Raw genomic sequence first — 13644 nt, forward strand, 5'->3', positions numbered from 1 at the left:
ACAAAAAAACACCTCCCACCTGATTACAAAAAAACACCTCCCCACCTGATTACAAAAAACACCTCCCCACCTGATTACAAAAAGACACCAGAAAAAACATCTCCCCACCTGATTACAAAAAAACACCTCCCCACCTGATTACAAAAAGACACCAGAAAAAACACCTCCCCACCTGATTACAAAAAGACACCAGAAAAAACACCAGAATAGTGTATTTCAAAGAGAAATTGTAGCCTACAAATAGATAGACCTATTTATTCCCTGTCAATGTCCATGATTGATGCAGGGGTCATCCAGCACATGCAGAACCTCCCCAAAACATTGTGGTCCCAGTCAGTTGGTTTTATTTATTTGCCCTCAGCATCGCCTTGTACCCAGCGGTAGAAGTCAGGGACTTGCCAGGACCCGCCCTGTACAATCAACAGCACCGCACGGAGTTGACAAGTGCGCCCTCCCCCATCAACGTCGTTTGACATATAGCCATCGTTACAGGAATCGCCTCTGGCAGTTTTTAAAAAGGCAAACTCAAAGCCACATATTATACTGTATGTGTAGAAAACGTGCGGGGAAGACAGCCTACCGAGATTGGTTATTCTACAAGACAATCCCTGCTTTTTTCTTCTTCATTTGGAGACAATTGATGTGCATGCGTAAAACGACATTTGAAAGCCCAAAAGGAGAAGACTCGGGTTATTACTCGGTGGACAATCTAAACTCGAATATAATTGGACATTTGACACAATAAAGACAACGCAGACACTTCGCCCGGGTGAAGAGTGGAACCTTAGCATCTGATACAGTGATTGAGGGACTTTTACGCACTCAGGCAGGCAGTGGCCACCTGTGGATGGTGACTCTTTCAAGGACTTTTGCCCCAAAACCCCAATGATCGAAAGCATTGCAAGCGTTCCATGCAGAACACACGTTGATTATAGTTGTTTTATGTTTGTAATCATTTTAATTTGAAACAATATGCTGATTAGTTTTTCACTCCTGGCAACGCTTCTCCTAAGCGAGTCTGGTTGTTTGGGCTCGTTCGTACCGTGCGAACCGTGTGACCAGAAGGTTATGTCGATGTGTCCGCCAGTACCGGTGGGATGCCAGCTGGTGAAGGAGCCTGGCTGTGGTTGCTGCCTGACTTGCGCGCTCCCGGAGGGACAGTCGTGCGGGGTGTACACGGGGACTTGCACGCACGGGCTCCGATGTCTGCCGAAGAGCGGGGAGGAGAAACCGCTGCACGCGCTCCTCCACGGGAGAGGAGTGTGCGCCAACGAGAAGATGTACAAGCCGCTGCATCCAGGCAGGGGTAAATATGAGTCTTCATTTACTGATTTACATCGTGTATTCCAAATCCACCACATGTATTGCCAAGATTGTTTGATTGATAACACACAGCTGAGAGTTGAAAGGGCATAATCTTGGCATGAGTGACCTAGTGCCTGGTACATGAAACAAGGTGAAGAAGATTACAAACATTTTAGAGCCTCCTGAGCTCTTTAGAGGGCCATTTGAAGGACAGTCACTGTGTCTGAATGCAGAATGTTAGCCGAGCTTGCCTCTCTGACTGCCAGCCTCCTGCTGGGTAAGATTTACCACCTCTTCTCATTTCCTGCAGGGTGTGAGAATTTAGAGAGGACAGAGGGCAAGGGGGAGGAAAGAGAGAAAGAGATGAAGACAGAGCAAGACAGAGAGAGAGAGAGAGAGAGGTAGAGAGATGAAGACAGAGTGAGACAGAGAGAGAGAGAGAGGGGGGGGTCAAGAGGGATAGAGAGAGATAGACAGATACAGAGGGAGAGAGATCGACAGAGGAAGTGGAAGGTAGAAAGAGAGAGGAAGGGTATAAGGAGTCTTTTCGTTACAACTAAATCTGTTGCGTTTCAAGAGCATCAAATTCGCCCAGATCAGGAAATACGTCATAACCCACTGAATCCCTCAGTCAGCAGCACTGGCAAGGTTAGAGAGGGCCAGATTAGGAAGTGAGGACATGATTGGGTTTTGACTGGGTTATGCTGCCTACGCGCCAGCCTCGGGAGAGAAATAGTGTCAGCGGAACCGGTGGACAGAAGAGGGAATTCTCTTTTCTGAGAATAATCTTGGAAGGGTGCCGGGAGCGATGATGTCACAAGATATATTCTCAACCTAATGGATCCCCATTAGCTACTGCACATGCAGCAGCTACTCTTCCTTGAGTCCAAATGAAACATACATGACAAAGTAAAGAACAGTAATAGACAAGAACAACAGAAGATATTACATTCAAATAAAAAAATAAAAAAGATTTCATCATATTTAATTCATAACTCTTATATAACATATAACTACTCTATCTCTGATAAAATATAAAACTCTTATAAATCATATATTTTATGCAACTCTTACAACTATATATACTCTTACAACTCTTATATAATATAGAACTCTTATAACTCTTATATATTATATAATTCTTATAACTCTTATATAATATATAGCTCTTATAACTATTACATAATATATAACTCTTATAACTCTGATATAAAATATATAACTCTTATATAATATATAACTCTTATAACGCTTGTATATTATATAACTCTTATGTAATATATAGCTCATATAACTCTTATATAATATAAAACTCGTAAAACTCTTATATATTATATAACTCTTATAACTCTCATATAAATATAACTGGTATATATTATACAACTCTTATAAATCTCATAAAATAAAATAAAAAGTTATATCATATTTAACTCATAACTCTTATATAATATATAACTACTCTATCTCTTATATAATATAAAACCCTTATAAATCTTATATTTTATGTAACTCTTACAACTATCATACAACTCTCATATATTATATAACTCTTATAACTCTTATATGTTATATAACTCTTATTTTATTTGTATTTTTTAATTATGAATTTAATGTAATATATATATATATATATATATAACATATAACTCTTATAAATCTTATATAATATATAACTCTTATATAATATGTAACTCTTATATATTATATAACTCGTATAACTCTTATATAATATATAACTCTTATACCTCTTATGTAATATATAACTCTTATACCTCTTATATAATATGTAACTCTTATGTAATATACTACTTTTATAACTCTTATATAATATTTATCTCTTATCACTCTTATATAATATATAACTCATAACTCTTCTATAATATGTAACTGTTATAACTCTTATGTATTATATAACTCATAACTTTGTTGTAATGAAACATTCCTTATGCTTATACATCTGTCACTGCTGCTTTAGTCAGTGTTAATATCTTAATGGCAGATGAAGTGGGTTGCTGAAATATGCATGTAGAGATGTGGACATTTGGATTTGGCAAGACCCAGGGATTCTTGGCAGTTTTATAGGAGCTGTTCGCATTTGTCATTCACTGCCAAGGGGTAGAGAGAGAGGAGAAAGGAAGATAGGGGAGGAGAATGAGAGAGAGCGAGAGAGAGAGGAGAGAGGAGTGAGAGATAGAGACAACGTAGAACACCAAATAATGCATGCAGAGCAGAATTAGGCCGATACCCACTAATTATCAAAATCCAGAAAAGAGCCGTTAAATTCTACAACCACCTAAAAGGAAGCGATTCCCAAACCTTCCATAACAAAGCCATCACATACAGAGAGATGAACCTGGAGAAGAGTCCCCCAAGCAAGCTGGTCCTGGGGCTCTGTTCACAAACACACTCTACAGAGCCCCAGGACAACAGCACAATTAGACCCAACCAAATCATGAGAAAACAAAAAGATAATTACTTAACACATTGGAAAGAATTAACAAAAAAACAGAGCAAACTAGAATGTTATTTGGCCCTACACAGAGAGTACACAGCGGCAGAATACCTGACCACTGTGACTGACCCAAAATTAAGGAAAGCTTTGACTATGTACAGACTCAGTGAGCATAGCCTTGCTATTGAGAAAGGCCGCCGTAGGCAGACATGGCTCTCAAGAGAAGACAGGCTATGTGATCACAGCCCACAAAATGAGGTGGAAACTGAGCTGCACTTCCTAACCTCCTGCCCAATGTATGACCATATTAGAGAGACATATTTCCCTCAGATTACACAGATCCACAAAGAATTCGAAAACAAATCCAATTTTGAAAAACTACCATATCTACTGGGTGAAATTCCACAGTGTGCCATCACAGCAGCAAGATTTGTGACCTGTTGCCATGAGAAAAGGGCAACCAGTGAAGAACAAACACCATTGTAAATACAACCCATATTTATGCTTATTTATTTTATCTTCTGTCCTTTAACCATTTGTACATTGTTAAAACACTGTATATATATAATATGACATTTGTAATGTCTTTACTGTTTTGAAACTTCTGTATGTGTAATGTTTACTGTTAATCTTTGTTGTTTTTCACTTTATATATTCACTTTGTATGTTGTCTACCTCACTTGCTTTGGCAATGTTAACACATGTTTCCCATGCCAATAAAGCCCTTGAATTGAATTGAATTGAGAGACATAGAGAGACATAGAGAGACATAGAGAGACATAGAAAGACAGAGAGAGAGAGAGACATAGAGACATAGAGAGACAGAGAGAGAGAGAGAGACATAGAGAGAGAGAGAGAGAGAGAGAGAGAGAGAGAGAGAGAGAGAGAGAGAGAGAGAGAGAGAGAGAGAGAGAGAGAGAGAGAGAGAGAGAGAGAGAGAGAGAGAGAGGTGTAGAATGCTGTATGTTCATTGGATGACCCAGTTTAAAAGTCATGCCTTCCATTGCATGTGCCAAGCATTGACTTGAGAGGTCTGTTGCATTGTCATGATAGACCACACCACCATGTCACAGTTTACATTTAGCTCCCTCTTAGCTCCAGCTACAAGCCGGGAACTCTGCAAAAGGAAATCTCCACCTCGCATGCAACAACTCCAGTACAAATCTTGTATACATACAGTATTAAGTACTACTTAAGTAGTTTTTTGGGGCATTTGTACTTTACTTTACTATTGCTATTTTTGAATACTTTTACCTTTACTTCACTACATTCCTTAAGAAAATAATGTCATTTTCACTCGATACCTTTTCCTTGACACCCAAAGGAAGTCGTTACATTTTGAATGCTTAGCAGGACAGGAAAATGGTCCAATTCACGCACTTATCAACCGAACATCCCTGGTCATCCCTACTGCCTCTGATCTGGAGGACTCACTAAACACAAATGCTTTGTTTGTAAGTGATGTCTTAGTGTTGGTGTGTGACCCCGGCATTCCGTAAATACATCTTTTTTTTTTTAAATGGTGCAATCTGCTTTGCTTAATATAAGAAATTTGAAATGATTTATAATTTTATTTTTGATACTTAAGTATATTTGAAACCAAATACTTTTAGATTTTTACTCAAGGAGAATTTTACTGAGTGACTTTTACGTTTACTTGAGTCATTTTCTATTAAGGTACTGTATCTTTACTTTTACTCAAGTATGACAGTTTGGTACTCCACCATTTCAATTCACTTACTTCTCAAGAGAACATCCCTGGTCATCCCTACTGCATCTGATCTGGCAGACTCACTAAACAGAGAACATCCCTGGTCATCCCTACTGCATCTGATCTGGCAGACTCACTAAACAGAGAACATCCCTGGTCATCCCTACTGCATCTGATCTGGCAGACTCACTAAACAGAGAACATCCCTGGTCATCCCTACTGCATCTGATCTGGCAGACTCACTAAACAGAGAACATCCCTGGTCATCCCTACTGCATCTGATCTGGCAGACTCACTAAACAGAGAACATCCCTGGTCATCCCTACTGCATCTGATCTGGCAGACTCACTAAACAGAGAACATCCCTGGTCATCCCTACTGCATTTGATCTGGCAGACTCACTAAACACAAATGCTTTGTTTGCAAATGATGTCTGAGTGTTGGAGTGTGCCCCTGGCCCTTGGCTATCCATACATAAAGAAATAAAAATGCAAGTGGTGCCGTCTGGCTTGCTTAATATATGGAAATTGAAACAATTTACAGTTTTACTTTTGAAACCAAATACTTTTAGACTTTTACTCAAGTAGTATTTTACTGGGTCACTTTTATTTAAGTCATTTTCTATGAAGGCATCTTTACTTTTACAACTGTATGACAGTTGGGTACTTTTTCCTCCAATGGGTGGGGCAAAGAGAGAAGAGGATCAGATTAAGAGAATGGAGAAATGCTTGTAAATGGACGGTGGTGAATAACTCCCTTAACCACTGACTGACCATGTGAGAAGTAGGCACACATTGTATGAGTCAGCTGGAAATTTCTTGATTGGGAAAACCTCAAGGTCTCCCTCCAGTGTTAGGAGTGGCTCTGTCTAAATCCACTGCCTCTCTTCAACACTTTTCCTTCATCTGCACCGATGTGGGAGACCTTAACAGTATCCCACTCTTCCTACTGCCTCCTCTTCCTCTTCATATTCCTCCTCCTACTCTTCCTCGCCCTCCTCCCCCTCCCCCTCATCTTCCTCCTCTTTTTCCTCCTCCCCTTCACCTCCTCCTCCTCTGCTTCCTCCTCCTCCTGCTCCTCTTCCTCACCACCATCATCATCCTCTCTGACTCTCTGTCTCCCCAGACGGTTATTCTCCAGAGGAAGCTATGTTAGCAGAGGTTCCAGAGTCCCTGCTGCCCCAGGCCAAGGTGCCTCTGTACGGGGGCAGAGACCACATCAGCAGCCGCAAGGCTCAGGCCATGAGACAGGCTAAAGACCGCAAGAGACAGCAGGCCAAGCTCCACTCTGTCAGCAGCCTTGACTACTCAACCCTCGCCCTGGACAAACTGCAGCCTGAGTTTGTAAGTTGAACATATATACAGTGCATACGCAGACAAACATGCAGACACACACAAACACATGCACACACACAGCATTCTTGCCCTAAACTATGACCCTGTATGTGTGTAGGGACCCTGCAGGAGAAAGCTGGACGGGATCATTCAGAGGATGAAAAACACATCTAGAGTCCTAGCTCTGTCCCTATACCTTCCAAACTGTGACAAGAAGGGATTCTTCAAGCACAAGCAGGTACCCATGGACTATTCTATCCTATACTATTGTATCCTATTCTATTCTATCATATTCTAATCATTTGATCCTATTCTATCCTATCCTATCATGTTCTATTCATTTGATCTTATTCTATCCTATACTATTGTATCCTATTCTATTCATTTGATCCTATTCTATTCTATCTTATTCCATTCTATTATTACATACTATTATTGTCAGGACCCGGTTACAAACCCGGGTCTCCGGAGTGAGAAACAGTCACTTAACCAACTGAGCCACGAATAGTCGGCAGAACCCAGAAGATGAGGCAGACACAGCAGTACTTGAGACGGTGTATTTAATGAAGTAAAAAGTGAAGTTCTTCAGGAAAACATGTAACTCCACAACCTCAAAAGGAATCCTACAAGAACAAAGGTAATCCTCCAAGACAAAAAAGGTAAATCCACAAGGTGGAAGGTAAAGCACAAAAAGCCTCAAAAGATACTCAAAAAACAAACAAACAAGAACAAAAAAAACAGAATTCCACAAGAGAGTCCACCGGGATCAACAAGAGTTCACAGAGAACTAGGGCTGGGTGCTAACATACAAACACAGAGCACAGAACAGAGGAAAACAAAGAGTTTAAATACAATCAGGGGAAACGAGGCACAGGTGCAAATAATAATGGGGATCAAGGGAAAACAAAAGGTCAAAAGGCACAATGGGGGCATCTAGTGACCAAAAACCGGAACAACCCTGGCCAAATCCTGACAATTATATCCTATCCTATTCTATCCTGTTCTATTCTATCCTATTGTCAATGGTGTGCGTACTGGGAGCGGAGTCAGGTGCAGGAGAGCAGAGAGTTGTGAACAGGCGCACACTTTATTTAGGCAGGAGAAACCAACAGATGGACACTGCATCGAAGCCTCCAGCCAATTGGCAAAAGTGCAAAATGCGCAAACAGTCACAATAATTATGTTCAAACAAATTAACATACCTCGTGAAAATAAAACACGGAATAAACGCATACCAGTATAGTGCATCAAAATAGACACGTAACACAAAACAATCTCACACAAAGACATGAGGGGGAACAGAGGAATCAATACATGTAGTGTGATTGGGGAATGAAAACCAGGTGTGCAGGGAACAAGACAACACAAATGGATAAATGAAAAATGGAGCGGCGATGGCTAGAAAGCCGGTGACATCGACTGCCGAACGCTGCCTGAACAAGGAGAGGAGCCGTGGAAGTTGTGACACCTATTCTATCATATTCTATTCTATTCTATTGTATCAGATTCTTTCCTGTTTTATTCTATCCCATTCTATTCTATTGTATCCGATTCTATCCTATTGTCACGACCGTCTAATGAATTAACGGACCAAGGCACAGCGTATGTAGAGTTCCACATTTTTATGAAATGAAACTCACAAAACCAATAAAGAGCAACGAAACGTGCCGTTCTGTAGAGCTCACAGGCATCAACATAAAAACAAAATACCACAAAGCACAATGGGGAAATGGCTGCCTAAATATGATCCCCAATCAGATAAACGATAAACAGCTGCCTCTGACTGGGAACCATACCAGGCCAACATAGATATAAACACACTAGATCACCCACCCTAGTCACACCCCGACCTAACCAAAATAGAGAATAAAAAGGCTCTCCATTGTCAGGGCGTGACACCTATTCTATCCTTTTCTATTATATCCTATTCTATTCTATCATATTCTATTTCATTTAATTGTATTGCATCTTATTCCCTGCTATTTCCTCTCCTCCTGCAGTGTAAACCATCACGTGGGCGGAAGCGGGGGATCTGTTGGTGTGTGGACCGTTTTGGCGTGCAGCTCCCTGGCACGGACTACAGTGGAGTGGACATCCAGTGCAAAGACCCGGAGAGCAACAGCAACAAAAACGAATGAGAGATGGCCAATTTGGTCACCTGACATGAGCCAAGGCCCGCCTCCCTTTACCCCTACTCCTGCAAATCAGATGTACATGCAAAATATGCAAAAGCCAATCAAATCAGGAAAGCAGAGCACAGATACAGTACATACACATGGTTTTAAACTATACATCTACCTATACTGAGATGACCTATAACCTCCCTTTGAAGCACATATAACAATGTTCTCTGATTTAAATTATATTAGATTCTGTTTAAACAAAATTTTAAGGCTAAAGAGTAAAGCTAATCTTTTTCACGTATGTTGTTATCGTGATGTTGACAGGAACTCTTTACTGGGGAGCACAGTAATCTGGAGTCGTATTTAAATGGAACTCTGTTCCCTTGGTCCAAATGTTTGTCCCTTCAGAGCACTTCCCTACAAGAGAACCTCAGTGACTGAAAGTACTTTATTGTCTGAGTTTGGGTCTATGTCCTTATATGTCTTTCTGAGTGCGATGAGATGAGATTTTCAGTCCTGCTTTTCTTCCACTTTGTCTCCCAGATTGTTCTGAGTTGAGGGTCTTAAGAACTAGTAACTGCTCGTATACAGTAGGTTGTTACAGAGTAGTTACAGTAGCTATCTTAATAAACCCATCAACTGCTACTTCTGATGGGTTGTGTCTCAATATAGTTTCATAGGGGTGACTGTATGAAATGACTGTGTGTGTGTGTGTGTGTGTGTGTGTGTGTGTGTGTGTGTGTGTGTGTGTGTGTGTGTGTGTGTGTGTGTGTGTGTGTGTGTGTGTGTGTGTGTGTGTGTGTGTGTGTGTGTGTGTGTGCCTCCTATACTTTCTCCTTTAGTAGTCTGTATTGTGCCTTACCTTCCGTGAATTATATTAAAAAAAGATCACCTCAAAAACACATCATGACAGTCATTTGCTTGTTTTGTCATTTATAAACGACAACCAAGAAAGTACAGGTGCTTTGAAAAGTCCAACACAGGCTCAAATCGCATGCAAATGCTGCACAGCATTTCTATTGACTTCTCGTAGCTTCCTGTCTGACCACAACACAGTCTTCTGCATGGGACTCTTCTGTATGACCCCTGGAAAGGTGTGGCTCTTTGGGTTTCTATGGAAATCTCAGTGCCTTCTCTCTCTCTCTCTCTCTCTCATGACTTTGAATCCAGATTTACATCCAGATTATCAGGCCTTGTCATTGAACGAGGACATTTTAGCAGTATGTGGATGTGGAGATTGCTTGCCCGAGACCCATGAGTTGACGAGTGTGAAGATATAAGTCTCCACGATATAAGGCCGTGATGATACTTCTTGATTCTACGTCCCGTTTGTGAACATGATGTTAAATCAGACGTCAACTGATTTTATTGAAGCTCAAAACATTTGCCAGATATTTTGTTGACATTCCTTGAAATAGACATCCCTTTTTTCAGTGTATGGTAACATGCCGATAGCTTTGACAGGGGCTGTATGTACAGCCTATGCCTGCCACTAGAATGCATAGGAGACTTGGAAAGGTTTCTCAACTCAGTCTTAAGCTTGCTTGTATGAAAGACCATGAAATCTCAAACATTCCATATCCGTGATTTAAAAAAAACATGTAGCAAACTAATAGGTAACAGTTTACTTAAAGCCAAACGGTACAATGCTTCTTTGCTGAAATTCTTTAACAGGCTGAAATGAGCTGTTTAGTCAGGGTCCATCAGAGACGATGGTAAGACGTTATAACAGGGTCATACATGCTTATGACAATTCGTACAACGCAACAATGCAATACACCTGTTGGCTTTAAGTGAAGTGTTACTAACAAATCCATGTGAATATTACAAATATGTCATATTTATTCACTGTGTAATTGATATACTTTAACCTTGTCTTTTTTGTAACGACAAGGCATTTATTTAAATAAAGTTATGTATTGATGTATGGGAAGGTTTGTTCTGTCTTTTGTTTGCTCTATGCTGTGGAAGTACGGTTGCAAAATTCCGGTAACTTTCCTCCAATCAGGATTTCTGGCAAACCTGCCAATTTTGGGGAAAGTTACCGGAATTTTGCAAGGCTATTTGTAAGCCTTAATGCAAGTTCCCTACTCACCTGCTGCTGGCTTCAAATGTCTACCAGAAGATCCAGTTACCATAGATACCATACCACATAAAGAAACGTAGAAGAATTTCCATACATACAAAGCAGTGTCTGCCAACTGCCATGAAACACCTGAACATAGGCAATCATGTGGGTTTAGCTTTGAACTGGGTTGTACCATGAAACACCTGAACATAGGCAATGATGTGGGTTTAGCTTTGAACTGGGTTGTACCATGAAACACCTGAACATAGGCAATGATGTGGGTTTAGCTTTGAACTGGGTTGTACCATGAAACACCTGAACATAGGCAATCATGTGGGTTTAGCTTTGAACTGGGTTGTACCATGAAACACCTGAACATAGGCAATCATGTGGGTTTAGCTTTGAACTGGGTTGTACCATGAAACACCTGAACATAGGCAATGATGTGGGTTTAGCTTTGAACTGGGTTGTACCATGAAACACCTGAACATAGGCAATGATGTGGGTTTAGCTTTGAACTGGGTTGTACCATGAAACACCTGAACATAGGCAATGATGTGGATTTAGCTTTGAACTGGGTTGTACCATGAAACACCTGAACATAGGCAATCATGTGGGTTTAGCTTTGAACTGGGTTGTACCATGAAACACCTGAACATAGGCAATCATGTGGGTTTAGCTTTGAACTGGGTTGTACCATGAAACACCTGAACATGGGCAATCATGTGGGTTTAGCTTTGAACTGGGTTGTACCATGAAACACCTGAACATAGGCAATGATGTGGGTTTAGCTTTGAACTGGGTTGTACCATGAAACACCTGAACATAGGCAATGATGTGGGTTTAGCTTTGAACTGGGTTGTACCATGAAACACCTGAACATAGGCAATGATGTGGGTTTAGCTTTGAACTGGGTTGTACCATGAAACACCTGAACATGGGCAATCATGTGGGTTTAGCTTTGAACTGGGTTGTACCATGAAACACCTGAACATAGGCAATGATGTGGGTTTAGCTTTGAACTGGGTTGTACCATCAAATGGGTTGTACCATGAAATACGATGGCTTATCTACACCTAGACCTCCAGTAAGAAAATGAGACACAAGATACCAGGGCAAACGCCCGAATGAATACACAATCAACGTACAGGAAGTTACCATCCATTTAATCATGTACTTCATCTTATAACAAGACGTTCTTTATCACAAAACAATTCTACATTTCTATTTGTGTTCCTATTAACGAGGAAATCTAAAACGTGTATTTGTGTTTGTAACAACAAGACTTTGTCAATGTGGTTTTCCTACAGTGTATAGAAGACGTATGTGTATTCCAAAGGCTATAGAAGGTAGGTTTCATAGTTTTAGTAGCCTACCAACCTGAAGGCGTAGAACACTGTAAAACAAACAAACGGTAGGCGGAGTTGAGTACACAACCACCAAACATTTGACATGTTCACTTCCCAGCACCAGAAAGTAAGACACTTGGGCTGCGTTTACACACGCAGAAGATCTGATCTGATCGGTTAAAAGACGAATCGGTGGCAAAATATCAGAATTGGGCTACCAGTGTAAACACAGCCATACAAACACTAAGTAAGTAAGACCCTAATCCCTTAAAGCGTCAATTCACCGTTTTGTTTTTTGCTTCACATATTCACCTTTCAAATAAGTCAAATCATTTTTTCATGATAACATCTCTCTAGATACCCTACAACAGATACATTGAATACAAGAGCGGTGAATACTAATTGCCAAATGTGCATATAATTGGAATTTACGTGCAAATCGCCCATTGACATCAATGCTTGATTTTTACACAAAAGTCTGAGCTGGACACAGATTTAGCCCATCGTAAACATTCTTCTCATTAGACTTTGTTCACCACAGAAAAGCTACGAGAGGAGGGAAAGAGAGAGAGATCAATGAAAATAGACTTCCTTTGAGATTGCAAAGAAGAATGGGTTTCATCTTTGTTGCCTGTCACATCCTATGCCCTTGCAGTGGAATTTGTTCTCAAGCCAAGACACATTATGGTGGTTACATTGTACGATATCGCTGAGAATTGATTTAAAACCAAACAAAACTATACACAGAAACAGACGCACAAACATTTTGATAGCTTACTTAAGTTTTTAGAGTACTGCTTCCTCTGTTGTGTTTTAAGACTCAGGCCGATCAAAGGGAGAATCAGGGCCATACTATTTCTGGGCTGAGGCGAGAGTGTCCATCTCTGGTCCTCTAAGGTACTGGCTGCAGTTTGGGTCTCCCCTCACGGTCGGTGCTGATGGGATGGGCCGACCGGTGTGTGGGTTGACGCACCAGCACTCCCCCCTCTGGCCGTGCAGAGACATCTTACACTGAAACACAGAATGAACATGTGTTTGTGTGTGTGTGTGTGTGTGTGTGTGTGTGTGTGTGTGTGTGTGTGTGTGTGTGTGTGTGTGTGTGTGTGTGTGTGTGTGTGTGTGTGTGTGTGTGTATGCTCCTGGGCCATGAAGTAAGAGTGAGCAGTCACCTGTTTGAGGTTATACTGCCCCCTCTGTCACAGTTGGGTATGTGCAGGGTGTAGTCACCTGTTTGAGGTTATACTGCCCCCTCTTATCACAGTTGGGGATGTGCAGGGTGTAGTCACCTGTTTGAGGTTATAC

General features: G+C 40.9%; 2 protein-coding genes across 2 annotated transcripts in view; one reads left to right on the forward strand and one right to left on the reverse strand.

Annotated features, from left to right (window-relative positions):
• Positions 1-469: 469 nt before the first annotated feature.
• LOC118370293 (insulin-like growth factor-binding protein 5) lies at positions 470-10858 on the forward strand. The gene is made up of 4 exons (XM_052503020.1): positions 470-1306; positions 6594-6811; positions 6921-7040; positions 8803-10858. The coding sequence occupies exons 1-4, from the start codon at positions 973-975 to the stop codon at positions 8938-8940; spliced, it is 810 nt and encodes a 269-aa protein (XP_052358980.1). The 5' UTR covers positions 470-972; the 3' UTR covers positions 8941-10858.
• A 1284-nt stretch (positions 10859-12142) lies between these two features.
• LOC118370016 (insulin-like growth factor-binding protein 2-A) overlaps positions 12143-13644 on the reverse strand; it is a 28079-nt gene continuing 26577 nt past the window's right edge. Inside the window, exon 4 of the mRNA XM_052503062.1 lies at positions 12143-13353. Coding sequence (XP_052359022.1) covers positions 13195-13353 — 159 coding nt within the window. The 3' untranslated portion in view covers positions 12143-13194. The remainder of the gene's footprint in view (positions 13354-13644) is intronic.

This window comes from Oncorhynchus keta, unplaced genomic scaffold (genome assembly GCF_023373465.1).
Source record: "Oncorhynchus keta strain PuntledgeMale-10-30-2019 unplaced genomic scaffold, Oket_V2 Un_contig_16759_pilon_pilon, whole genome shotgun sequence".
NCBI lineage: Eukaryota > Metazoa > Chordata > Actinopteri > Salmoniformes > Salmonidae > Oncorhynchus > Oncorhynchus keta.